Source organism: Misgurnus anguillicaudatus, chromosome 15 (assembly GCF_027580225.2).
Source record: "Misgurnus anguillicaudatus chromosome 15, ASM2758022v2, whole genome shotgun sequence".
NCBI classification, from domain to species: Eukaryota; Metazoa; Chordata; class Actinopteri; order Cypriniformes; family Cobitidae; genus Misgurnus; species Misgurnus anguillicaudatus.
Window position 1 is genome coordinate 18,093,887 of NC_073351.2, and position 26,313 is coordinate 18,120,199.

Here is a 26,313-nt window from a genome sequence, read left to right on the forward strand (position 1 = left end):
TGAGAGCAAAATGAACTCCAGCAGTTCATCATAGCCAATGCCGAGTCAGTGTTTTCATTTAGACTGTTTCATTAGTTTAACCTAGATATACATAATAGATATAGATATTCAGCTTTTCAAACAACGGGAGTACAACCAACAAAAAGTTGCAATCTGTGACTATATTTTTATATACATGCATTTGGTGCATGTTTTTATTTCACGTGAAGCGCCTAGCATTTTATACATTGTAAAAAAATTCTGTAGAAATTACAGTATTACTGGGTATTACCGGCAACTAGCTGCCAGTAACTTACTGTAGATTTTACATTTATATTATTTACTGGCAACCGTTTGTTAAGTACACTGTAAAAAAATTAAGTAGAAATTACAGTGTTATTGCAGCTGGGCTGCCGGCAACCCACCGCAGATTCAAATTTGTTATTTACTGGCAAGAGTTTTTTCAAAGTTAAATACATTTTAAACATTAACAAGTCTTTATCTTTACAGAATAAAACTATACATAACACCCTCATGCAAAACATTCTGGAAACCAGAAATCATCATCAACCTTTTTCTGTTTTTTGCTTCAGATTTTGTTTCCCAGAATGGTGTTTTTTTAGTTTTACTCTGTAAAGACAAAGACTTGTAAATGTTTAATGTTCATTTAACTTTGAACAAAATGTTGCCAGTAAAAAACATACATTTAAATCTACGGTAAGTTACTGGCAAACCAGCTGCAATTTCTACGGCAGCATCGTCATCTCTCGATAAATTCCTTCCCATAATGCCTTGCGTCAGGGTTCGCTGGCGCTGTCTGTGGTGCTGAAGCTGCACCCGCCGTCGGCAAAAGACACAGCAGAGGAAATCTGAGCCTGCGTCCAGCATCATCACCTCCATGTATAGGCGTTACTCGATATCATAAACCTCGATGTCTATAATTAACCTCGTGTTAATGTGTCGTAACGATAGCGGTTTATTTATTTAGGCTAATCGTACAAGGCGAGTCGTTGGTGTTTTGTTTATTTTCCGCTCGGAAGGTCCTATATCTATTATTTTTCGGCTCGCATCCTTTATGCACAGCACGCTGCTCCAGCCTTTCAAGACAACACAGACATCCGTGTCGAAACAGCATGGCTTCCAGCAGTCGTGCTTACTGAGCGAGATGGATGCGAGCAAGCACTCGATCAAAAGCCTGAAGAGCTATCCCGAGGCTGGGGGCCGAAGTCTAGCCGCGGCGGCGGGCGGGGACGGCGGAGGTGGAGGGTACCGAGTCGGCGGCGCGGAGATGGATATGGAGGCGAAAATACAGAAAGCGATCGACTTCAAACTGGAGGGTCACCGCTGCTACAAGGAAAAGAAATTCCGGGAAGCTATTGGGAAGTATCACAGGGCACTGCTGCAATTGAAAGGGGTCCATGTCGTCGACGGGACCACTGGATCCGAGGTGAACCTCCTGAATCAGGCGGCGGCTAAGCTGACAGAGGAGCAGCGGCAAACCGTGGAGAGCACCGAGATTGAATGCTACGACAGCCTGACAGGTGAGTTTCTCTTACGGGCTTATTCGTATGAAAAGAACCGCTGCCATTGTTCTTAACGGTTCACGGGTTTGCAAAAGGTTGAATGAGGCTACGGACACTTTGTGATGCTGTTAACATGATGTGTCAAGGGCTACATTGGAAAGCATGCGAGAATGAAGGGTTTTTCTAATATATGGACTTAAATGGATGACAGTAAACGATCATATTTATAAATAAAAATAAAGAAAGACATAATCATGCCACTGTTTGTGACCAGTTTGGCCTCCATTGTGTTCAATGTGATTCAGCCACTAATGCACCTTGGCTAAATTTTATAATAATAAATAATATTATATAATAATAGTAGAGTTAATGTTACATTTAAAGGTCGAGATTCACATTAATATTTTTAATAGCTAAAACTTTGAACACCCAAATCCCATTCTTTGTTATTTTTGTTGACCTGCCTTTTATGTTTCAACATTTTCTTACAAAACAAATGCATAGTTATTATGATTTCTATACTAATGACTACTAAAAACTACTGCAAAAAATCGTTTTACTCTGTTTCTATTAGTAGTAGAAGTAGTATTTATTTTTTATTTATTAAATAGCAAAATGATAAAAGTTTTTTTTTCAGAAACTTCTCTGATGTTTTGATTTAAAACAAAAAAGCTGTTTGCTAAAAGGGTAATCAAATTGAAATGAAAAAGCACGATTATTTTTCTTACCCCATTGGCAAACAATGTTTAGATAACGGTGTTAAAAAACAAGACAATAAACTAAGCAAATGATTTTTTGCAGTGTTATTGCATCAAAAGTTTATTGGTTTGTCTGGCTTACACTCTCCAAGCTTTTGTTAGCATTAAGCAGGCAATAAAACACAGCCCTGCATAATAAACACACCGCTTTCTTTGATTCCAGGCAGATTCATATTGTTTCCTAAAGGTTAATTCCTATCATGGTAGTTTAGTTGTCAATAAACAGAGGATTACATTAAAAGGATCACAGACGCTGACTGTGTTTGCACATCGAGTGAATATTGGTTGCATATCTGCTTGATCTGGGAGAGTGATGTCTGATGTTTGTGGCCCTTGATATCCCTGGTGGTCCCGCATGGTGGCCGATTTGAGGTTAGGCTTGAATGTCACCATTGGGGCAAACGCTTCAGTGCCCGTGGGGGAATCATTAAGGCGTGAAAGAGAGAATGGTACATTTCACCGGTGCAGCAAATCTTTCGCAGTCACCTCCCTTTGTTTTGCCTTTCCCGTCACATGCATATATAAGGATTATTTTTAGCCCAGCATTGGGTCAAAAAGGGACAAACCCAACTAACTGCTACAAAATGCTGGATTGTTTTAACCCATTGTTGGGTCAAATATAAGCAATTTTTGGGTTAATTTAGCAGCTTGGTTTGTCCCTTTTAACTCAATGCTGGATGGAAAATAACCCAGCATTTTACTAAAAGATGTTTTATAGACACTTTAGTTGTTAATCAGTTTTAATGACTTGATGTTGTACACTCACCTAAAGGATTATTAGGAACACCTGTTCAATTTCTCATTAATGCAATGGTGTAATGGTGTGGGGGATGTTTTCTTTGCGCACTTTAGGCCCCTTAGTGCCAATTGGGCATCATTTAAATGCCACGGCCTACCTAAGCATTGTTTCTGACCATGTCCATCCCTTTATGACCACCATGTACTCATCCTCTGATGGCTACTTAATGCAGGATAATGCACCATGTCACAAAGCTCGAATCATTTCAAATTGGTTTCTTTAACATTGAGTTCACTCTACTAAAATGGCCCCCACAGTCAACAAATCTCAACCCAATAGAGAATCGTTGGGATGTGGTGGAACGGGAACTTCGTGCCTTGGATGTGCATCCCACAAATCTCCATCAACTGCAAGATGCTATCCTATAAATATGAGCCAACATTATAGAATGCTTTCAGCACATTGTTGAATCAATGCCACGTAGAATTAAGGCAGTTCTGAAGGCGAAAGGGGGTCAAACACAAGATTAATATGGTGTTCCTAATAATCCTTTAGGTGAGTGTATATGCATAGTGTTATCTAAGATCCTATACTAGTTTAAATTGCGCGTTCTCAATCTTTGAGCATCTAGTGCTGCATTGTGTAATGATACAATCCCTGATTCACGATTTTCGATGTGAAAAATAGCAAGCTGTATTGTGCCTATAGAACATTCTGTTTCCAACCGTCACATGACAAGTTCTGGCCTATTAGCTTATGTGGTGTTGTTGTTGTTGGTCTCAGCAATTGTACTAGAACACTGTGCTGTGCCAAGTAAATGGTGATGGAGAGAGAACAGAATAGCCTACTGTGTCTTATGCCAATCTGAACGTGGCCTTGCATGCTGTCGTATAAAAGTGAGTGTGTGCAAATGGAGAAGAGCATTCGAGACTGTTATGATAAGGGCATGCCTTCCTTCTGTATTGTTCAACTTAAGCCAGCCACAGCAACTTCTGCACCACTCTTTTATAAAGCCTGCTGAGTCGTCTATGCTGGGTTTTGACTCAGCAAGGTGTTATAAATCAGTTGTGACAGGAGACGACTGAAACTAAACTGAAAGAGTTAGATATCAAAACGTGAAACGGCTGAAGCACACCAAAATGTTTAGAGAGAAAGGAAAATAACTTTTGTTATGGGTTCAAATAGAAAATATCATAGATCTCCCAGTGCCAGAGTATCATTACCTGAATCTCTCTGAACAGCAAGAAAATAAGTTACAAGGTATCTGTTTGCAAAATGTCACCTATGATAAGACCGCATTTTTAAGTGTGTTATAGCTGGATTTATTATAGTCAGAACCAGTTTTGTTTGGTCCAACAATTACTGTATCACAACACTCCCTAGCAAAACTGTTGTTTTGTTTTGTGTGGGTTGGATTCTCGCATACCCTGACATTTCACCGAGGCTGCAAAAATATGAAAAAAAAAACCATGGTGTACTAAATTTATGTATCTTTTTGCAGTTAAAGTTGTTTTCTTCATTTTCTGAGTCTGACCACAGTCAAACGCTATTCATTAGATTATGAGCGTCTCCTTGAATAGTGCATGGTGGAATGAGTGCATGTTTGTTTAATGTGTTGATTTGTTCATAATGTGACAGAGCCGGATATAAATGCTGAAACTGAGAACTCGAAGTGTTGTTCTCAACTCGTTGCTGCATAACTTCAACACTATTTAATTTTAGCACGGTTGAGGATGGCCCTGATGATAACACTAATGCAAATAAATAAAGCTGTTTGGATTGGCCGTTGTTTTATGGTTACCACCAAACCCAGCTGCGTATTGCATTTGAAGCTCTTGTTTCTACTATGGAGAGCTCCGATGATAAAATAGGTAATGATCATTTTTATTTGTGTTAAAGGAACACTGTTATTGCTTTCTTGTACCAATGCATGATTTTCTGACTACAGTTTGACACAAAATTAAAGTGTGTAAATTTTAGCGGCATCTAGTGGTGAGGTTGCAAATTGCAACCAACAGCTCAGTTCACAGCTCACCCCTTGCTTTTGAAACGCATAGAGAAGCTACGGTAGCCGACACAGGGCAAACATGTCATTGTTGAAGACAACTTAATAAAAAAGTTTGTCCGTTAAGAGCTTCTGTAGAAACATGGTGGCACAAAATGGCGACTTCCATGTAAGGGGACCATCGGTGTATGTAAATAAAAAGGTCTCGTTCTAAGGTAATAAACACATAACGGTTCATTATGAAAGGTCTTTATACACCCCTGATAATATAGTTTTGTGTATTATTTTGCATTTCTGTCAAGAGATCCTTCTAAAAATTACAAACTTCACCTTTAAGGGGCTTATTTCGCAATAACAACCGGCTGCCTGTACATTATCCCACTTATTACAAAGCTATTTACCTCATAAGTAATTAAAATACTTAATTTGATTATTTTTAATGAATTGAAACATTTGAAGAGGAAAACCTGTTAACTTTAGGTTTTAAGATAGGACAAGACGATCAAATGTCACAATTGCAAATGAAATGTCGTATATGTTATTAAAAGACATAATTAGATAAAATTTTTGTGTAATATTAGTACCTGTATTATTTTACCTGTCAAAATGATTTGCAGCATCCAAGTTATCGTGTGTTATTACTAGTAAGCGGTGTGGTTGTTGAGAATAACAAACCTGCAAATGTCACCACTGGCCAACCAGAATCAAGCATTCCAACGAGCCATGTAATATTAAAGATTATACTACGGGTCCGTTGAATGCTTGAATCTGATTGGCTGATGAACGTTCTGAGGTATGCAATTATTTTCTGGAAAACGCACGGCGTACGTAGTTACAGTTCCACATCACTTCGCATAGTAAAAGGGACACTTCACCCATTTGCATTAAAGGTTCTCTAAGCGAATTCACGCGTTTTAGACCATAAAACATTTTTTGTTACATACAGCAAACATCTCCTCACTATCTGCTTGCTTTCTGTCCGCTGATCAAACTGTAAAAAAACTGCAATAATAACAAACTGGCCAAACCTACACCAGAAACCATAACAAAGTGTTCTAACCAATAAACGCCAAGAAGGATTTGGGGTTGGGTTTGGGCGCGTTCATGAAAGCACGGAAGGGAGGGGAAGGAGTTAACTACGCTCAGTTTTTTTGAAAACACATTTCAAAAACCAACACACAGATTCGCTTAGAGAACCTTTAAGCTTTGTATCTTTAGAATCCCAGTCATGTTTTTGAATGGTCGTGCATCATTTCCTCAGAGACAGGAGAAATGAGGGGGTGAGACTACAAACACTCCTTTTCTCGGTCAAATAGGCACCAAATTTGAAATGGATGTTACATTTCGACTACAAATATGACGCACTTTCAATAAAGATTAATGTTTCTACGGGTGAAATGCTCCTTTAACTGTAATAACGGACTAACAAAAACAACATGACAGACGGTTTTCCGAGGCAATAACAGCGCTGTTTAGAGACTCACAGAGACAGCCTCGTTCACACATCTCTCTCTCTCTCACCCTCTTTCTCGCTCGCTCACTCTCTATCTCTTTCTTTCTCTCTCTCTCTCTCTCTCTCTCTCTCTCTGTGTGTGTGTGTTTGTGTGTGTGTGTGTGTGTGTGTGTGTGTGTTTGTGTATGTGTATGTGTGGGTGTGTGTGTCTCCGTTGCTCTCTCAATAATTCACACTCCGCTTCATGGCCACTTCACCACCTAGTGCATTATTTTTCTAATAATTCAACGGCCCGTCGTCAATTATTCCTTACTTAACAACCTAAGTTTACTTTTTTTCTTAAACAAAGCCATCATATATCAAAGAATGTGGCGAGAGGTATAGAGTAAATTGACAATCCCTGGGCACTATTGACTATGAAGTTGAAAAAAAAATTTAAGAAAAAAATCATACATATTACGAATGACACGAGGGTAAATGATCACACATTTCATTTTTTAGGTGAAATTCCTTTTAAAGGATTACTTATTTCTGACTATCCTTTAATCACAAAAGCCCTGGTAAAATCATGTACCTTTAACTACATACCTTTCACTGCCCATTTGTTCTCTCATTACAACGTAAAGCAACAGTCAATGAACTTGAGATTTAAGAGTTTTAATTTCTTGCTCTCTCTCTCTCACTCTCTCTCTCTCTCTCTCTATTAAACACATTCTTTCATCTGCTCTTGATGTACATTAGAGATGAAGCAAGGGGAAGGTGTTGAATACAAGAAATGCGAGAGGGAACCGTGTCTGTGTTAATTATAATAGTGGTTGGCTAGCAGAGTCAGCTGGTGCCAGGTCCGCAGATGGCATGGCATCGCCATAGGGTTCCTCTGGGCACAGGCATTACTTACTGTACAGCACACTGTATTATGTTATAGTTCTCTGTTGCGGCCTGGGGCATGGAACCAAAAATCAGAAAGATCATAAAGTACTGGATGGTAATACTTGGCAGTCCGTGTGTGTGTGTGTATGTATGTTACAGTAGGTGCATATACACCAAGAAAGGAGGCAAGAGTGTACTTACTGAATGCCTGTTTACCTTTTATGGTACTATAAAACCTGAACATGTTGTTTTGGTCCCTTGACACTACTGCAGCAGTTTAAGTCATATTTCATTTTAAGAAGATGGGTAATGACCAAAACAATGTAAGAACTACTGTTATTGCAATAAACAAAGTCTTGTTGGTTGAGCAAGCACATGCTTTAAAGTAAAGTCAGGCAGCAAAGGAGAAAAACAATTGCATGGACACAATTGCAAATACGTACTGGCAACTGGGGCATTTTGTCATCTGTACTATCCATCCAAAAGCCTTCAAATATCTATAAAGGGACATAAAAGCTCCTGAAGGTATTGCTGCAATTTCTATTTAGGAATGTTACTGTTTTGTATTAGAAAATAAAGCTCTTCTGTAAGTGCAAAGTCACTATCTTATGATGCTGAGTCATATACTGATGTTTGGGAGACAGAACACACTCCCGTGTGTCAACACAACACTGGTCCTCCCTTGAGCTAATGTCTCAGAGGACCACTTTAAATTCGTCTTGAGCTGAAACACTACTGGCTCTATAGTCTGATGCATTGATGCAGAAGCAGTCACTAGCGGTACATTCACACGGGGCGAAAGCGTTAACGCTTCTCATATACTTTGAATGGGTGACGTCATTCGTTGCCGAACTGAATTGTGGATCTGTCAACGTCGCGTCACTGCTGTTGCTCGCGGCAGACGTCAAACATTTCTCAACGTTTCAAGCGCCAATGCATGCATCAGCCAATCAGATTGCCTTATGCAATAGCCTAGTGCGAGCCAGCCAATAACGTTTATGTAAGACCGCTCCATGTGTTGCGGCCACTGTGATTGGCTGTTGGCCACGATTCAGACAAGCTTTCCATCAAACGTTGTACAGTAGGGCGTACACTTTCAAAAAGTGCCTTTGCACCTAAAGAATTTATATTAGTACCTTGTTATATATTGGTTCCAAATGTATATATCATTCTGTACATGTTAGGACCTTTTTAAAGGGTACGGCACTTGTGACAGGTTGGGACCATTTTTTTTGGACAGTGTACGCCAAATACTACAATATGCTATGTTTATCTGTATGTAATCAACAATGATGGATCATTTTTTCCAAATGTTTTTGTCCTCCAGTTGTTTTCAGTGTACTATGGCTTTGTTAGCTGGAATTACACACCCCGAATTCCGATTCAGATACCCTGTGATGTCCGTGGTACTAAACTCATGATCAGCTCTCCTTATTTACGACCCTGAACTAATTTGCGCTGCTATTAGTAGATTGCGTTGGTGATTATGAAAATCAGCTGTTGCGCCTGTTTCATTTAATTTGCGCTCTTTTAGTAAATAACCCGCAGATATTATCACTCCCATCTGCGCTTTTTTGGAATTACGCGCTCATGCTAATTTGCCCCCTTTAGTAAATCTGGCCCCTAAACTTGTCAGGCCTGTTTGATCTGTCAGCATCAGTGTTGTTTAAAAAGGTGTAATAAAAGTCTGTAGTGAAGGTACCAATTTTCTCTGTCAACTAACCCACACACAGAGAAAAGCTGTTGCTCTCTGCTGGTATTTGTCCTCTAAGCGTGAGCTACTGTAGGTGGACCTTCCCCCCAGTGCACCAGCGGCCATATTTAGGAGCAGTTGGTGGCCCTCCTCATTAACTTTAACAACACGATTCAGCAGCACAACATGTGCCCTTGTTTTTGCTCCTAAAGTCCTTAAATCTCTAAAATATGACATTTGTAAAAGGCGGAATAGATGCAGCAGTTGTGCCACTGCAAAATTTATGGTTGGAGAGTATTTAAATGAATAACGCAATGTGATTTACGAAGGTGTATTCTCAACAATTTACTGGGATTTGTGTCATTATTTAATGCCTAAATAAAGCATGTAAAGACGTAATGTCGTTGCATTTCTGAATAGCACACTGTAAAAAGTGAAGGCTGCTCTACTTGAAAAACTTACTTCAATTGGTCAAGTTTTAACTTTATATATTTTTTTATTTTTTAAGTGCAAAATTTGGTAACACCTAAAATATTTATACAATTTCAACTTAAAGAGCACCTATTTCATTGCTAAAAAACAATGTTATTTTGTCTATTTGGTATAATACAATGTGTTTTGCGTGGTTTGTGGTTTAAAAAACACATTATTTTGCACATACCGTACATTATTGTTGCTTCATTAATCCCTGCCTTTCTCAAACGCACTGATTTTGTATAAAGCTCATCGTTTTGAAAAGCGCTGTGTGCTATGATTAGGCAGACGTTGTGATTGGCTGCTCAAAACATGTGTTTGAATCATGGTTTAGACAGTAGAAAATTCTTTAACTCATTCCCCGCCAGCCTTTTTTTTCAAAAGTTTCACAAAATGCCTTCCAGGAAAATTTTCTTCTAAAAATATATACACATACAAATATATTAAATGAAAGAACAAATCCTCTGCTTTCAAACAAAGAAACAAAACGGAAAACAAAAAACATTTTATCCTATCTATATCTCTGCTTATAAACTCTTAAATATGGGTATTTTTCTTCAAAAATATTTTTTTTTAGCAAAAAGCTGAAATAATTGGATTTTGTGAAGGAATGTTGTTAGAGATCAGATTCAGAACGATTATTAAAACATATACAGAATGTAAAATTAGTAAATAATTTTATAAATTGGGGAAAATGGTGGATAATCGCGGTATTACAGATAACCATAAAAACTCGACCACATTTTTATCATGCAAATGTTTTCTCTTAATTGCCGAGATAACTCGTCAATGGCTGGGAAAGAGTAAAATATAAAAACATAGACTATTTAGAGGCTTTAAGACAAAAGCGGGCGGAACTATCATAATGACCGTCGTGTCTATGTCAATCGACCCACAAAGTAAACTGTTATGTACAATCCGTGTGTTTGTTGTAGTCCAAGAAAAGGGATTTACGTTGGAAACGATAACTTGTGTCGTTACTTTGGGATTTGTACTAGGGGTGCACCGAAATTTCAGTCGCCGACAATTTCAGCCGAAAATGGCATTATCGGTTTCGGGCCGAAATAAAAAATCCAGCCGGAAATGTCAACCGAAAATGAATGTCAAGCGCGCACCTCCCATCTGTGCGCTAGCGCTTGGGTTTCACTCACGGTGATCAGTCGTCACCCAACCCACCCCTTCGTGCTCAAGCAGGTTTCACTCACGGTCTAGCTGTTTGCACACGTCTGCAAAGATTAAGCATGTCTTGATGTGTAAACTTTAGAGAGAGTCGTGCTAATGTGTTTCATACTGTAATCCATTAACATACATTAAGCGAATAAAGCAACGAAACACAACGTAACGTTTTTATGTGGAGCGACTGTTGCGCTGTTTGAGATTCACCCTCCTTCTCTATGTGTGCGCGCGGTGTTTAAGTGCCCTTAATAGTGCACATATGAGAGAGACACGTTTAAAAAAAAACAAAAAAACATAAAATCTCTCTGTTATTGAAAGGGCACATATAAACAAAATGATCTCCACAGTATTCTTTTTCTAATAAAAACATTTGTTTATGTCTTAAGTATGTATAGATTACAGTCAGATTAACCTACTTAAGTCTGTGTCATTTAATGATAATCAAACAACCCATGACAAAGAGACAAATAGCTCTAAAAATAATAATATATTCAATTTATACAATAAAGACAGTGTTATGATTCATTTAATTTGATTTCTGTACCTAATGCTAATTTCAGACATTATTAATGTACAACTTTGTTCTTTTTTATAAATGTTTGCAATTTCTTTATTGTTTATTAGATTTTTCCCACCCGTTTTTTGCTGATCGGAAAAATAATCTGATCTGTGCCTCAAAAACTGTAATGTGATCCGAATTGTGAGTTTTTTTTATCCGTCACACACCCCTAGTTAGTACACAGTGATAGCCATAAATGCAATTGTACTAATAATTGGCATAATAATTTCTTTCGGTGTTTCGGTTTTTCGGCCTTGGTTTGCTTTTTTCGGTTTTGGCCAAGAATTTTCATTTCGGTGCATCCCTAATTTGTACCTTTTGCATATCGTTAACATGTACTAATACACACTTACACACCAAAGGAAATGTAAAATCGTGAATTGGACCATTGGTGCACTTTAAAAAGTATAATTTTTAGGCGTAACCAATTTAAATAATTTTTTAAATAAAAATTATTAAAGTCATTCTGGTAAATGTATGATAATTTAGAGAAATTACTGTGTGAAAAAGACTAATAATTCACAATTATATATTAGACAGTTGATCACCAGGCACTTTTTTTAAGTGTGACAGCCTGAGTTGCGACTCTATGTCTATGTCATCTAGCTCTTTCTGCTGTCATGCATATTCATCAAGACTCTTTTAATGCCTCTGTCTAAGTGGAGTTACATCGCTGGAGTTTCCATACAGTCATAATGGTTTACTGAAACCTCTGGTGCTAAGTGCATCGCTTAAGGGCTGCAACTGGGAATCCAGCCAGCCACAGTCTGCTCATCATCCTGTATCCTCAGCATCAGTGTAGGAATATAAAATAATCTCTGCGCATTTTAAATCATATGCATACTATCAAGTGTCCATAAAGTGATGTTTTGATTACAGTCAGCATATGCGTATGGTGTTTGGGGACATAGGAGGTTGCTGGAGAGATACCACATTAATGTTTAATTTTCTCCTCTAAAAACATATGTTTTATGGCTTGGTTTTTTGTTTCGAAACAGCTTGACATAGCAGTATAGCTAATGTAGATTTTTATTTCTCACCTGCAATCCATGTTGCACTAATCCATGTAAATGAGGGGATGTGGTGCTGCTTTCAATGGGCAATGATTACTGAGGGGTTTTATATGTGGATACATGGAAAGCAATTGGAATGCATCACTGTTTATCTTCATGCACTGTCAGTGAATCACAGTGAAAATTTCTGTGAGCTTTTGAGATCTCAACCGCATATAAAATCAGCCACTTGATGAGCTCATTACGGCAAACTTGCGTTCAAACAATCGCTTCATGCACAGGCACTTTACTGTAGTGTCAGTTTTAGTGCAAGACAAAATGTTTCTACTGTATATAGAGCTGGGATTACTGATAATATACACTTTATTTTTCTATGTGGACAATAAGAAATAAAATTTAAAATTAGTATGTCCAAATGTTAGATCAATAGATTGATGATATTTATGATTAGTAGGCAGCTGACATTCTTAAGCGGCTGTCACACTACATTCTTCTTCCATTGACTTCCATTCATATGCAAGCAAATGCTTCAGACAGAAAACGCAAGCTTCTGACATCACAAGGGGAGCCAAATTTCAATTACCTGTTTTTTTCACATGCTTACAGAGTATGGTTTACCAAAACTAAGTTACTGGGTTGTTCTTTTTTTCACATTTTAAGTCAGATTTTCGTGATATGTCCCCTTTAAATCTATCTGAGTTTTTCATGAATTATAAATTTAGACTCATTAAGTCAAAAACTGCAAAGTCAATGCTGTCCTCCAAATATATGCTGCAAAATCAAGACTGCCGTTCTGTGATAACAGATTGTCAGACAGAGGAAGGGGGAAGGGGATACGAAGTAAAATATGGTGAGTGGGCCATTGCCTTAAGAAAACAGCAGTGAACCCAGTGTTCTGTGCATCGCCGTAGTACACAATCACCTACATTATCAATCAATGTCAGTTCAGTCTGTTTATAAAGGTGCTGTAAGCAATTTCAGCCTTTTTACTTACTTCTACCATTTTTTCTTAGTTGGAAACCACAAGCCCTGTCTCTAGCGTTGATGCCTAATTTATATGAATTTATATAATGTGACTTATACAAAAACATAGGACCCCAACCCTAAACCCAACATCAGTGGTGCGAAAGCAGATCATACTGAAATGTACAAATGAGATTGTACAAATTCATATGAAGTAACAACATTGTAAAATATTTACAAATTGCTGTGAGATTGTGTTGGTATATACTGTATACATTACTAGAAATAGCAATATATCTGTTATAGTAGTTGTTAGGGTTACTAGTGCCCATAAGGTATGATGAGAATTAAAGCCAAAGTAAAAACAGAGTATACCTTTCATCTTCCCTTCCTGCTGCTTTGACTTCACATATCAGCATTATAGGGATTATCGATGTATTACATGTTTACAGACTAACTGCTGTCACAGAGATGTGTATGATATCTCAGGACACATTTCGGCTCACATATATTATGAATATAAAAGGAGTGAAAGGAAGATGGATTTTAATGTGATAAGATGAATGAAGATGTGCGACAATGCTCCGTTGCCGAATTTGGAGAGGAAATGAGATTCATACAATATGAATGGGTCATTTACTCCTAATCAGAAATAGCCAGCAAAAAGATGAGAAGCCGAGGATGGAGGAGGGGGAATGAGAAGAAATGGGTGGAAAGTTGACTGCTGAGACTTAACTTCATGATTTAAGGCGGTCTTAATTTTAGTGTCCTTCAAGCCACAGTGCGCTGACTGACAGGGCCATTATCAACAGGCTGCAGCCAAGGGGTGAGAAACCAGCACTTAGCAGTAACTAATGTATGAATTATACATGTAAGCTCAGGGTCCCTCACACAACCTTAAATAAGACTGAAAACCAACTCAAGCGTGTCCGGTGCTAAACTATTTCGAGACCCGCCGCTGTTGCTGTTAAAGCAGTCTGACACTTGCCGTTAATATTCTGCCTTGTTTGCCCCGGGTTGAGCGGATACCCTGTTCAAAACTGCATGAGGTTGGAAATGCTATTGCGTTTAAATATGATATTGGGTTAATAATTAATTTGTATGTGAAGAAACAAGCAAATAAATGCAGTAGTCTTGTGTTTATCATTACTTATACCACTTTAAATGCAGTGTTGTGCCTGAACGAGTTCATTGAACGAAAGTTCATGAACTCGTTCATATTTTGGGTGAACATGAACTAAAACGTACTGTATTACTGCCTGATACGTTACTGTGAACTCGTTCATCCTGGTGTTTGTGAACGGCACGCTCTTTCAGTTTCACGTCGTTCAATAGGGTGCCAGATTTCTATAGAGCCTTCCAGGCGAAAACCCGACTAAAACAGGCCTTAATATGTAGCGAAAAAACACCCAATCTGGCAACACCAGCCACCAGTGTTTCAACGCTGCATGCTTCATCAAAACAAAGAGCAGCATGGAGGTGACACACTGACTCTGGACGCTGCTGAAATCCCTCTCACATTGTTTAACATTAAATAACATCATATTTGTCCCAAATCGTTAAAACTAAAACGCATATTTTGGATCTTGAAATAGACTCTGACTAAGATCACGTTATTTAACGTGCACGTGCAGGGTGCGATACCTGCGAGTTGTCCTACACATGATGCCTCGCAGCGCTTCTTGCCCGGTGTGCGACCCCCTTGAAGCACCTGGCTGGGCTTTCAAGGTATGTCCAAGCAAATACAAAACTTAAAAGACAGTCAATGCTAATGTAAACCCTGGTTGAATATGGATTTAAAGTTGGAAATGAAGATAAAAATCTGACGCATTTAGCTTTAGTGTTTAAACTGATAAAATAATTGCTGTCTGTGGTTCTATATGGGCTATAATGGCAATAATTTTTTAAATATAATATAGGAAAAAAGAACTATAAATTAGTTCATTTTTGGAACTGTGAACTAGTTCAAAATATTGAAATATGAACTATGAACTGAACTAGTTCATTTTAAAATTTGTGAACTGAACTTTGAACTAGTTCATGTAGAATGTGAACTTTCCCAACACTGTTTGCTTTATTGTGATGGTAGAGAAATGTACTACGGGGTATGCATTATTTTTCGATATACGCACACCTGACCTGTCAAATGTCTTAAAATAACCACCAGAGAATGTCTGTGGTAACCGTGGTATCTAAAAGTGTGCATCAGAACAGATTATTGATGCGTAGATTTTGAGCGAATCACATTGTGAGTTGGTATTAAAGGTCACGTCTTTCTAATCCCATTGTTTAAACCCTAGTTAGTGTGTAATGTTGCTATAACAGCATAAATAATACCTGTAAAATGATAAAGCTCAAAGTTCAGAATTCGCCTTTCAAAGCCTACAGCGAACAGCCGGTTTGGACTCCAGCCCTATACTTCCCGATTGAATGACGCCAATAAAACAGTTTTTTGACTAAACTTCACCCACAGGAATACGTCAGTCGCCAGCTAAGCTAACGGCAAGCTAAGCTGCTATCGAATCACAACTCACTAAACAAACTACACAATCAGAACTCGATACGTATTTCTGAAGGAGGGACTTCATAGAACAAGGAAGACATCAGCAAGTTTTGAGGGACAGTGAAATCAACGGTATACAGATAAGTAAATTGTGTGAAAAATACCACATTTTTCTACACATGAAACATTAACACATGTTATATTGCTCGCTGTAAACACAATCAAAGCTTCAAAAACACAGAAAGAACGGGACCTTTAAGATGGATTAAGGATAAGGACACCAGTGTGTCCAGAGTGATGGATCCCAACATCAACCATTAAGCTTGAGAGAACTACCACAAACCAACCCTACTTTAAATCAGCTCCTCTCCCCTATTTGATACTGTCATGCATGTAGCTGTCAAAAGAACAGTGTGCTAAAAGAGAAAGAGAGAATAAGGAGTGCCAAAGGAGAAGGGGTGTGATCCAGTCCAGAAATGGATGTTCCGGTAGGAGGGCTTGAAATCGATTGCCCTCGAGATCTCACTCCTTTTGCTTTGCTGCACCTTTATGCTCTTCTCGCCCACTCTTCTCCTGCTTTACTTATCTCACTTCAGTCATCGTATCAGTATTCAGTATCTAGCTGAAGTGCTGTGGCGATACCATGCAGTCATGGTATCTGATGGCGATACTGTGATGGTTTTGCGGTAGGCACTTCTAAAAATATATTTAATTTTTATATTTTTTGTATTAGAAGGGAATCCTAAACACTTGTTTATCACTCCCACATACTGCACGTCTATCTCTCTCTCACACATACACTAAACAGGTGTCTCTGCACCTGTTCTGTTTTTAGGTAAACAAATAATTAGCCAAAAATTAAAATGTAACTTCTAGGGCCCTATTTTAACAATCTAAGCGCATTGTCTAAAGCGCACGGTCTCATTAAATAACAAAAACAATATTGCGCCATTCACTTTAGACTAGGTTCTTGTTGGTTAATGGCGTAGTCTATTTTAGTTACCTCAAAATAGCAACGCACCCCGTTTTCTGAACAGAACGCCCTTGTGCGCAAAATTGGGTGCAAATGCATTTGCTATTTAAACAACGTGGTGCTAAACGTGAAAATGATCATTGCGCCAGGTCGAAACTAGCAAAAGACACATATTATTAGAAACCATATTCTTCTGTATGGAATGGTATATAAATTATATTTTAAAGCTCCACCGTGTATATTTTTAGCGGCATCTAGCTGTGAGATTGTGAATTGCAACTAACGGCTCCACAGCTCACCCCTCCCTTTCAAAGCACATAGAGAAGCTACGGTAGCTGGCACCGGACAAACATGTCATCGTCTAAGACAACTTAGTGAAAAAACGCGCTCTTAGAGCAGTTTGTCCATTTAGGGATACTGTAGAAACATGGTGGCGCAAAATGGCACCTTCCATGTAAGGGGACCTCAATGTAGGTACTGTAGATAAAAATGGCTCATATTAAGGTAATAAAACAATACAGTTCATTATGTAAATTCATAATGTATATTATATTGCATTTTTGTTAAGAGATCCTTCTAAAAGTTACACAGTGCACCTTTAATATGATGCTTGAAGACCCACCATCTCTTTAATGATGCTAAATCCTATGGTTGTATGTTATGTGACTGATTACAAGTATATGCAAATTAGTCAGTTCTACACAATTAATTACCCAATCCCAATTTTTTTGCACAATATCCTATATGAGCCATCAAATCATAAAGTGACACATCGATAGCTGAGCAGATTTGTGGTGCTTTTAGCTTCATAGTGGGTGACAGTTTATCAAACCCCGACTGCTTCACTGATGCTGCAATTATTTTAAGATAGACTGTGTTACTCTTTGCACTGCTTAGATGACCAGCTCTAGCTTTCAGGTGCAGCTGTACTCTTTGCAGTTATGTTCTCATATAACTATGATGTAGCATAAAGTGCATCGGGTCCATTAATATGTGATGCCATCATTATTACACTGATAGAGCCACTCAACAGACGCTTAAGTGCAGTCCACACTATCCACACTGCCACGCCTTATCCATTTGTGTGATAAATTAGCTTGCACAGTTTTTGTGTGTGTGTTGTGGAAAGAAAGAAAGATCGGGATATCGAGAGTTAGGAGCCATTAGGCCATTATTGCCTGAAACTGAATACACAAAGAGCTTGCCAGGGTTGCAGTTGCCCAATGAGGATAGACAGGACACCCAATCTCCAAACCGTCTCAGTCGAGAAAACCGGGTTTTGGTGCCAACCTCGTGAGACCAAACTACCCAGCAAATATGATTATAAACAAGGGCCAAAGGTCACCGTTATTAGGGATGCTCCGATCGATTGGCCGCAGATTGGTATCGGCTAAATTTGCTGATTTCATGAACCAATCTTTCTATTTACTTTTGTCATCACAGGGCTCGATGCGGCTGCAATTAAAGACCATTTTTACACAGTGCGAGCATTTTTATAACCCATTGCTCATGTGTGACCTGCAGATTTGGATTTCTCTTTCTGCTTTTACAGAGATATGCGTATTTTCTATGAGGACAGACTCCGGTCCTAACAGCGGAACGCGTCTTCACATCCCCATCAAACAGTCTATACAATACATATCTATCGCGAACAATTGCACCCTCATGTCGAAAGTTTATTATTTGCATTTGTTTTAAAGTTTTGAAAGTTTAAACGTTGATTTCCCCCACAGCTGCTTTTGTTGCGTACACCCTACGCACAAACACACCATGAAAATTATTTAGCTTAAGTTACCAAAAACCAAACATTGTCAAAAATATATTAAGCCATATACAGTACATACACAAGATACGATTTCTCAGAGACAACAAGGGTAGGTTATGTGCTACCAGAATGCTTTACAAAGGTTGTCTTCAATTCAGAAAGGATATAAATAAAAAACTACATTGGCCAACCTCAGGGAAAACTGCCCCCCCCCCGAGATTTTTTTTATAGGGAAACTTAATCTAACATTACACAAAATGTTGTTGTACTGCAATGTTTCTTTGAAATAGGAGCACAATTTTGTCACTCCTATTTCCTTGTGTCATGAAATTTCAGACCGTGTTAGAGCATTATATTGTGAAAAGTAAGAACTAGAGATGGAGAGAAAAAACTAAAGAGGACCCAGAGGGTAAAACAAATGAAGAAGCCAGAATGAGTGGGAGAGCAGGTGAAGCCTTGACAAGCCAAACTCTATTCAGAATGAATTTTTAGCTAAACAAAGCTCTTCATTTGTCATGTAATCATAATTAATCTCACTGCCACTGTTGTCAGGTCTTTCAGTCTTTACAGCCTTCATTACGTTGGGAATGTCATATTTTTCTCCACTTTTCCTCTAAACGTGAATGCAAAGCAATGGCTGTTTGAGCAGTCAGCAGATGTTAGGTTTTTAATTTATTTCTCTAAGCAACACAGACTTTCCTTAAGGAAAACAACACCGTTTTCAATATTTTACTGTGTTCTTACCTCAACTAAGACTAATTAATATATACTTATCTTTTATCAATGTGTGCACTTAGCATTTAGCCCCATTCATTCCTTAGGATCCAAACAGGGATGAATTTAGAAGCCACCAAACACTTCCATGTTTCCCAATTTAAAGACTGTTACACGAGTAAGTATGGTGGCACAAAATAAAACATGACAATTTTTTAAGTGGATAAAAAATGAAAACTATATTGTATGGTGGAAGAGCACTTAGTTTGCAGAGCTTCGATTCTCTATTGAGAGAACAGCTTCTAAATGTATTAAGTCATTATGTTCCTCCAGCAAAGTATATGATGGAAGCTTGTGTTTCGGATGAAATATTGTAAATTTAAAGGATTAGTCCATTTTCTTAAAAAAATCCAGATAATTTACTCACCACCATTTCATTCAAAATGTTGATGTCTTTCTTATGTTTTTCATTCCAGGATTTTTCTCATTTAATGGACCCCAACATTTAATAGTTTTAATGCAGTTTAAAATTGCAGTTTCAAAGGACTCTAAACGATCCCAAACGAGGCATAAGGGTCTTATCTAGCGAAACGATTGTCATTTTTGGCAATAAAAATAAAAATATGCACTTTTAAATCACAAATTCTCATCTTCCTCGGGTCGTGTGATGCGCCAGCAAAACCTCACGCAATACGTCATCAAGTCAAGAGGTCACGGATGACGTATCGAACATCAGTGTGTTTACAAGTGTGGAGAAAGAGGACCGTTCCGACGTTGTTGTATGTCGAATGATACTAATTAATGTCTTTGTGTCAGTTTATTGTTTATTTTAGTTTTCATATATGTAACACGTGACCTTTCCACGGCATTATGCAATTATGTGAGTTTGCAATGGCGCATCACACGACCGGAGGAAGAAGAGAAGTTGTGGTTTAAAAGTCCATATTTTTTTATTCTTGCCAAAAATGACAATCGTTTCACTAGATAAGACCCTTATGCCTCGTTTGGGATCGTTTAGAGTAGAGCTGTAATCGGGCCTTAAAAGTTAAGCCCGAAATGTCCGAAGCCCGACAGAATGCAGCCCGAACCCGAACGTACGTTTAGATTGACAGCTTTTTAAAAGCCCGAACCCGTTTACAGCCCGACATTATTTAAATGTGCGCACACACACAGCTTTTGTCAAGAATGAGAAATGTACACAGGTTTTAACATTATTTATTCATGACTAATAATCTACACGCCACTTGGAAGTTGAAACAAAGAAATTAAATAAGTCATCTATAACATTGTAACATCTTATTCTAAATAGGCTTATGCAATACACCATAAATATGCCAATAAAATTATTATTTCTTAACAAATTAAATTAAGATAATACATTCTGAATTAAGATGGGAATTTGGCAATAACGAAATTAAGAGAAAGGCTCCGCGGGATTTGCGTCGGCACTTCTCTCCATTACTGCCAACATTAGTCTATATCCTCTGTCTAAATTATGTATTGAAGACTCGATTCATATTTAGTTATACATTGAAAAACCTACTCACAAAGATTAGGCTACATGTTTTTGATGAGGAAAATCATTAAATCCACTGTAAATGAATTCAGCGCGGTCCTGCGCTACTGATCCAGTAGTGCATCCAGCAGCATTGAACTTGACCGCTCATTTACCTCACAAAGCCGGAGCGCAAGCCCGAGCCCGGCCCGAGCCCGTGTAAAATGTTAGAAATGAAGCCCGAACCCGCCCGAGCCCGTCGGGTCCCGACGGGTCCCGTCGGGTTCGGGCAAAGATCTTCAGCTCTAGTTTAGAGTCCTTTGAAACTGCAATTTTAAACTGCACTAAAACTGTTAAGTTTTGGGGTCCACTAAAGTGAGAAAAATTCCTCAAAAAACATAATTTATTCACAACCGAACAAAGAAAAACATCAACATTATGTATGACATAGTGGTGAGTAAATTATCTGGACCTTTTAAAGAAAATTGACTTATCCTTTAAATTGTTTATCTCATTGATTAATAGCTTGAACTACCTTTTCTCTTATGCTGCTCACCTGACTACCTGCTCTTATGCCTGACTTTACACAGAGATGCTGGCAGCCGAATGTTGTTTATGGACTGTAAGAGGAAATGACGGATGGATGTTGTCTGTGTAACGCAGCAGTTGTGGTCAGCAGGCTTTCAGCTGTACAGACAGACATTAACCTTGGCAGAGGTCAGACCTCTTCTAGAAAGCCAGGTTGATGCTGCACTAGTGCAGTAAACCGATATTGATTTGGGAGGCAAACTTGATAAAATTCATCAGATAATGTGGGGTCCAACCTCTGAGACCACAAGAAAAACTGCTTATTTTACTTTGTTTTGTAACGTAAGAACAATGCATTTTTTACAAATTATGAGCATGACAATTTTTTATGTACATATTTATAATGTACACAGAACTTCTTAGTAGCCTATTTATGTTAGTAGCCACTTTTGCTTTAATGATAGTATGCACTCTAGCTGGCATGAGCTCTGTAAATTTTTCCAAAACCTATCAATCCATGTTATTCCAGCATAAATGTTCCAAACAATAACCCAAGCCAGAAAATCTGACCTCTTGATTCAACACAGTCACAAATTTGCAGGACCTAGTCTAGAAATCATCTTCATTCTGTAAATCATAACTGATCATTGTTTATTCCCAGGTTTCACTTTAACAAAAATCCCATTTTAAGTTCTAAATTGAATTGCAGCAGGAGTCGTAAATCCCTGAACATACCACACACATCACACACACCACAATCACGTGGCTCATACTGAAGTACAAAATTGAGTTTTCCAGCCCCTGCCATCAGCATCCAGCCATGTCATCTGATGTTGGAATAAATAACCCTGATTGGACGAGGGCTTGACAACACACACCAGCAGCCTAGCAGGCACAGCAGTAATTCATTTGCCGTGCAGATGTTCTTTCAAGGCCAATGCATCTAATTAGCTGCTGCTTTATAAAGCCAATGACCTCCAATGTTTAACTACTTCAATAAAATATTGGCAGTCAGAGTTGAAAATTTGCATGCAATTTATTATCAGATATTTAAATCGGTATTTATTTCATTTAACCGTATATTAGATAGATTTTTTTTATTGTAACTAGATAGAGCAAACCTATTTCCTGATGCATCGAGCACTAAGCCATGGCTTTAAATTATGTGTCTATTTTTTTTCTTTCCGCTGGCAGATTAGTTCATCTGTGTCATTGAGCCTGCAGTGGCTAAAAGATGCAATTAGACCTTCACTTTGTGCTAATGTGGTTATCTGCAGCCTGACCAAGCCCAGTAGCAATAAAAACTGCTGCTCTCAGAGCTTTAATACAACTGATGACTATGAGAAAACACACTGTCCCGTCTCCTGCTTTAATCTCTCGGCCAAGGGTTTTGTAGAGCGTGTTTTTGCACTACATGTCCTGGCTAGTTTTATTCCCCTCTAGCTGTTTTTTGATGTATTCATTATACCTGATTTATTGTTTTGTCCTGTCCTTTTTATCGTACTAATTCCCATTTCTCTCTCACTCCTTATAGCATGCTTGCTGCAGTCGGAACTGGTGAATTATGAGCGAGTTAAGGAATACTGTTTGAAGGTACTGGGACACCAGCAGGATCACTTTAAGGCCATGTACCGTGCTGGGATTGCCTTCTACCACTTGGGAGATTACGAGTGTGCCCTGCGTTACCTACGCGACGCTAAGTGCCGTGAACCCACAGGTGGTTTTTGAATGTTTTTATATTATATACAAAATACAGTGAGGAAAATAAGTATTTGAACACCTTGCTATTTTGCAAGTTCTCCCACTTGGATATCATGGAGGGGTCTGAAATTGTCATCGTAAGTGCACGTCCACTGTGAGAGACATCATCTAAAAAAAATCCAGAAATCACAATATATGATTTTTTAAACTATTTATTTGTATGATACAGCTGCAAATAAGTATTTGAACACCTGTCTAACAGCTAGAATTCTGACCCTCAAAGACCTGTTAGTCTGCCTTTAAAATGTCCACCTCCACTTCATTTAGTATCCTAAATCAGATGCACCTGTTAGCTGCATAAAAACACCTGTCCACCCCATACAATCAGTAAGAATACAACTACTAACATGGCCAAGACCAAAGAGCTGTCCAAAGACACCAGAGACAAAATTGTACACCTCCACAAGGCTGGAACGGGCTACGGGGAAATTGCCAAGCAGCTTGGTGAGAAAAGGTCCACTGTTGGAGCAATCATTAGAAAATGGAAGAAGCTAAACATGACTGTCAATCTCCCGCAGACTGGGGCTCCATGCAAGATCTCACCTCGTGGGGTCTCAATGATCCTAAGAAATGTGAGAAATCAGCCCAGAACTACACGGCAGGAGCTGGTCAATGACCTGAAAAGAGCTGGGAACACCGTTTTCAAGGTTACTGTTGGTAATACACTAAGATGTCATGGTTTGAAATCATGCATGGCATGGAAGGTTCCCCTGCTTAAACCAGCACATGTCTAGGCCTGTCTTAAGTTTGCCAGTGACCATTTGGATGATCCAGAGGAGTCATGGGAGAAAGTCATGTGGTCAGATAAGACCAAAATATAACTTTTTGGTCAAAATTCCACTAAATGTGTTTGGAGGAAGAAGAATGATGAGTACCATCCCAAGAACACCATCCCTACTGTGAAGCATGGGGGTGGTAGCATCATGCTTTGGGGGTGTTTTTCTGCACATGGGACAGAGCGACTGCACTGTATTAAGGAGAGGATGACCGGGGCCATGTATTGTGAGATTTTGGGGAACAACCTCCTTCCCTCAGTTAAAGCAGTGAAGATGGGTCGAGGCTGGGTCTTCCAAAATGACAATGACTCGAAGCGCACAGCCAGGATAACCAAGGAGTGGCTCTGTAAGATGCATATCAAGGTTCTGGTGTGGCCTAGCCAGTCTCCAGACCTAAACCCAATAGAGAATATTTGGAGGGAGCTCAAACTCTGCGTTTCTCAGCGACAGGCCAGAAACCTGACTGATCTAGAGAAGATCTGTGTGGAGGAGTGGGCCAAAATCCCTCCTGCAGTGTGTGCAAACCTTGTGAAAAACTACAGGAAAAATTTGACCTCTGTAATTGCAAACAAAGGCTACTGTACCAAATATTAACAGTGACTTTCTCAGGTGTTCAAATACTTATTTGCAGCTGTATCATACAAATAAATAGTTTAAAAAAAATCATATTGTGATTTCTGGATTTTTTTTAGATTATGTCTCTCACAGTGGACATGCACCTACGATGAAAATTTCAGACCCCTCCATGATTTCTAAGTGGGAGAACTTGCAAAATAGCAGGGTGTTCAAATACTTATTTTCCTCACTGTATATTGGTCGTGTGTTTGACCTCTTTTTTATATTTTAGAATATCATACGAATAGTTATGGTCTGACTGACTTCATGTACTAAAGCAAATGTTTTACTAAGCATTACTTAGTCCCTTACTTTTCTTATTTTGCTTCATCTTCTCTCCTTCCAGACACAAACGTACTGCGATACATCCAACTGACAGAGATGAAGATGAGTAAGACCGGTCAGCAGGTGCGTGAGAGCGGGAAAGAGTCGCTGGGTTAACTCCGACCGCACCCTGCACCGCCCCCTTATGCCACGCCCAAACCCTGATAGAAAAGCTCTTTTTCTGAGTCTCTCCCCTTTTCCCAAAATGCCCATCATTTTTTGGACAACCAGGATATACGTGTACTGTGTCCCCTCTAAAAAGAAGACTTGAAACGGGCACAGCTACAGCACAGAACCCCATAACTGTCTTTTCTCGCTTTGAGGTATCTCGTCCCTTTAAATCCAACTTCCCCGGTGCTTTTAATTTCCCAGGTATCGCGAATCTGACTGACGAACAATTATGAAAAAAGATAGAAATGCTGTATAATAATTAAACAAACAATGGGGGCCTGACATAACCGTTTAAAATTACATCATCATGTAAGGATATCAAATAATGTGCATAATGTATTTTATAGAATGCAAAATGGGTAATGCAGGAAGGTTGTGGTACTGCGTGTCTTATAGGTAGAGAAAGCACATATATCAAAGCCACATTGCAAGTGCAGATGTTAAAGGTCAATAAATAGGCTAGTGACCATTGAACTCACTTTGATCCATTAAGAGACACTTCTCTCTGCTCAATACAGAAGAGATGGAGGGAGGTCAAAGTTTCAGATCTCAATTCACATCCACCTACAATGCCTGTTATTTTCTGCTTCCTTCTTTTTCTCGTTCTTGCATTTGGGCATATCTCAATCAATTTTGAACTGTTTCAATTTAAGGGCTAATTCAAATGTTTGTAATTTGTCCTGTAATATTTTGATTCCTTTTCGGTTTGCTATTTGTTGAATGGTATTATAGTGGTTTACGCGAGTTGTCATCGTTCCCATTCTCAAAGGAACAAAATCCTCTGTACTAGTGTTAGCGAGTGTTTTGTGAAATATGTTGTCCATTTTCCTTGACATATGTTGTAAAGTTGAAGTCTCATAGCCCCTCCCCCCAAGAAATGAGAGCACCTGATGATGTCACAATCGTAATATGAATAACTAATATATCTAACTAATGGAGCCATATTTGCTATGTGTTTTTATAAGATCAACATTATCTGAAGCACTTGGCAGAGATCTGATATAGAATTTACATATATATCTACCCCAAATCATCAGTGTTACAAAATAGCAGTACATAAAAATGCTTAAACAGGGAGAAATGTAGTAATGATAACCATTAATGTTTTTTTTGGGAAGCATTAGTGTTTGTCCTTCTCCTAGCACTATATACTAACACAATACTTTAAAGTCTATTCTTAGCTTTGTGATGAATAAAACTCACTGATGATGTTTGGTTCATCGAAGAAGCATCTCCAGTGGATTCATTACAGTGTGCAGATGCCTTTGACGCCACATATTATTCTGAGTCTAGTTTAGATGAATGGCTTTGAAGAGATGGGGACAGGCAGATGAAATTATCCATCTGACCTAATATAAAACAGATTTAATTGTGTCAGTGGACCTCTGGGGATGTTTAGCCATGGATTCAGATGTGAAGACACAGAATTCAGAGCTGAAACGCAACAGCATGCCATACAAAGCAATGGCCATTCCTGTAAGGA

The 26,313-nt window shown here is 38.6% G+C and overlaps 1 protein-coding gene across 1 annotated transcript; it reads left to right on the forward strand.

The window, feature by feature from the left end:
* The first annotated feature begins 771 nt into the window (after positions 1 to 771).
* On the forward strand, positions 772 to 25,701 carry ttc9b (tetratricopeptide repeat domain 9B). Its single transcript, XM_055174738.2, has 3 exons — positions 772 to 1,520; positions 22,718 to 22,900; positions 24,682 to 25,701. The coding sequence occupies exons 1-3, from the start codon at positions 1,055 to 1,057 to the stop codon at positions 24,774 to 24,776; spliced, it is 744 nt and encodes a 247-aa protein (XP_055030713.1). The 5' UTR covers positions 772 to 1,054; the 3' UTR covers positions 24,777 to 25,701.
* The last annotated feature ends 612 nt before the right edge of the window (positions 25,702 to 26,313 follow it).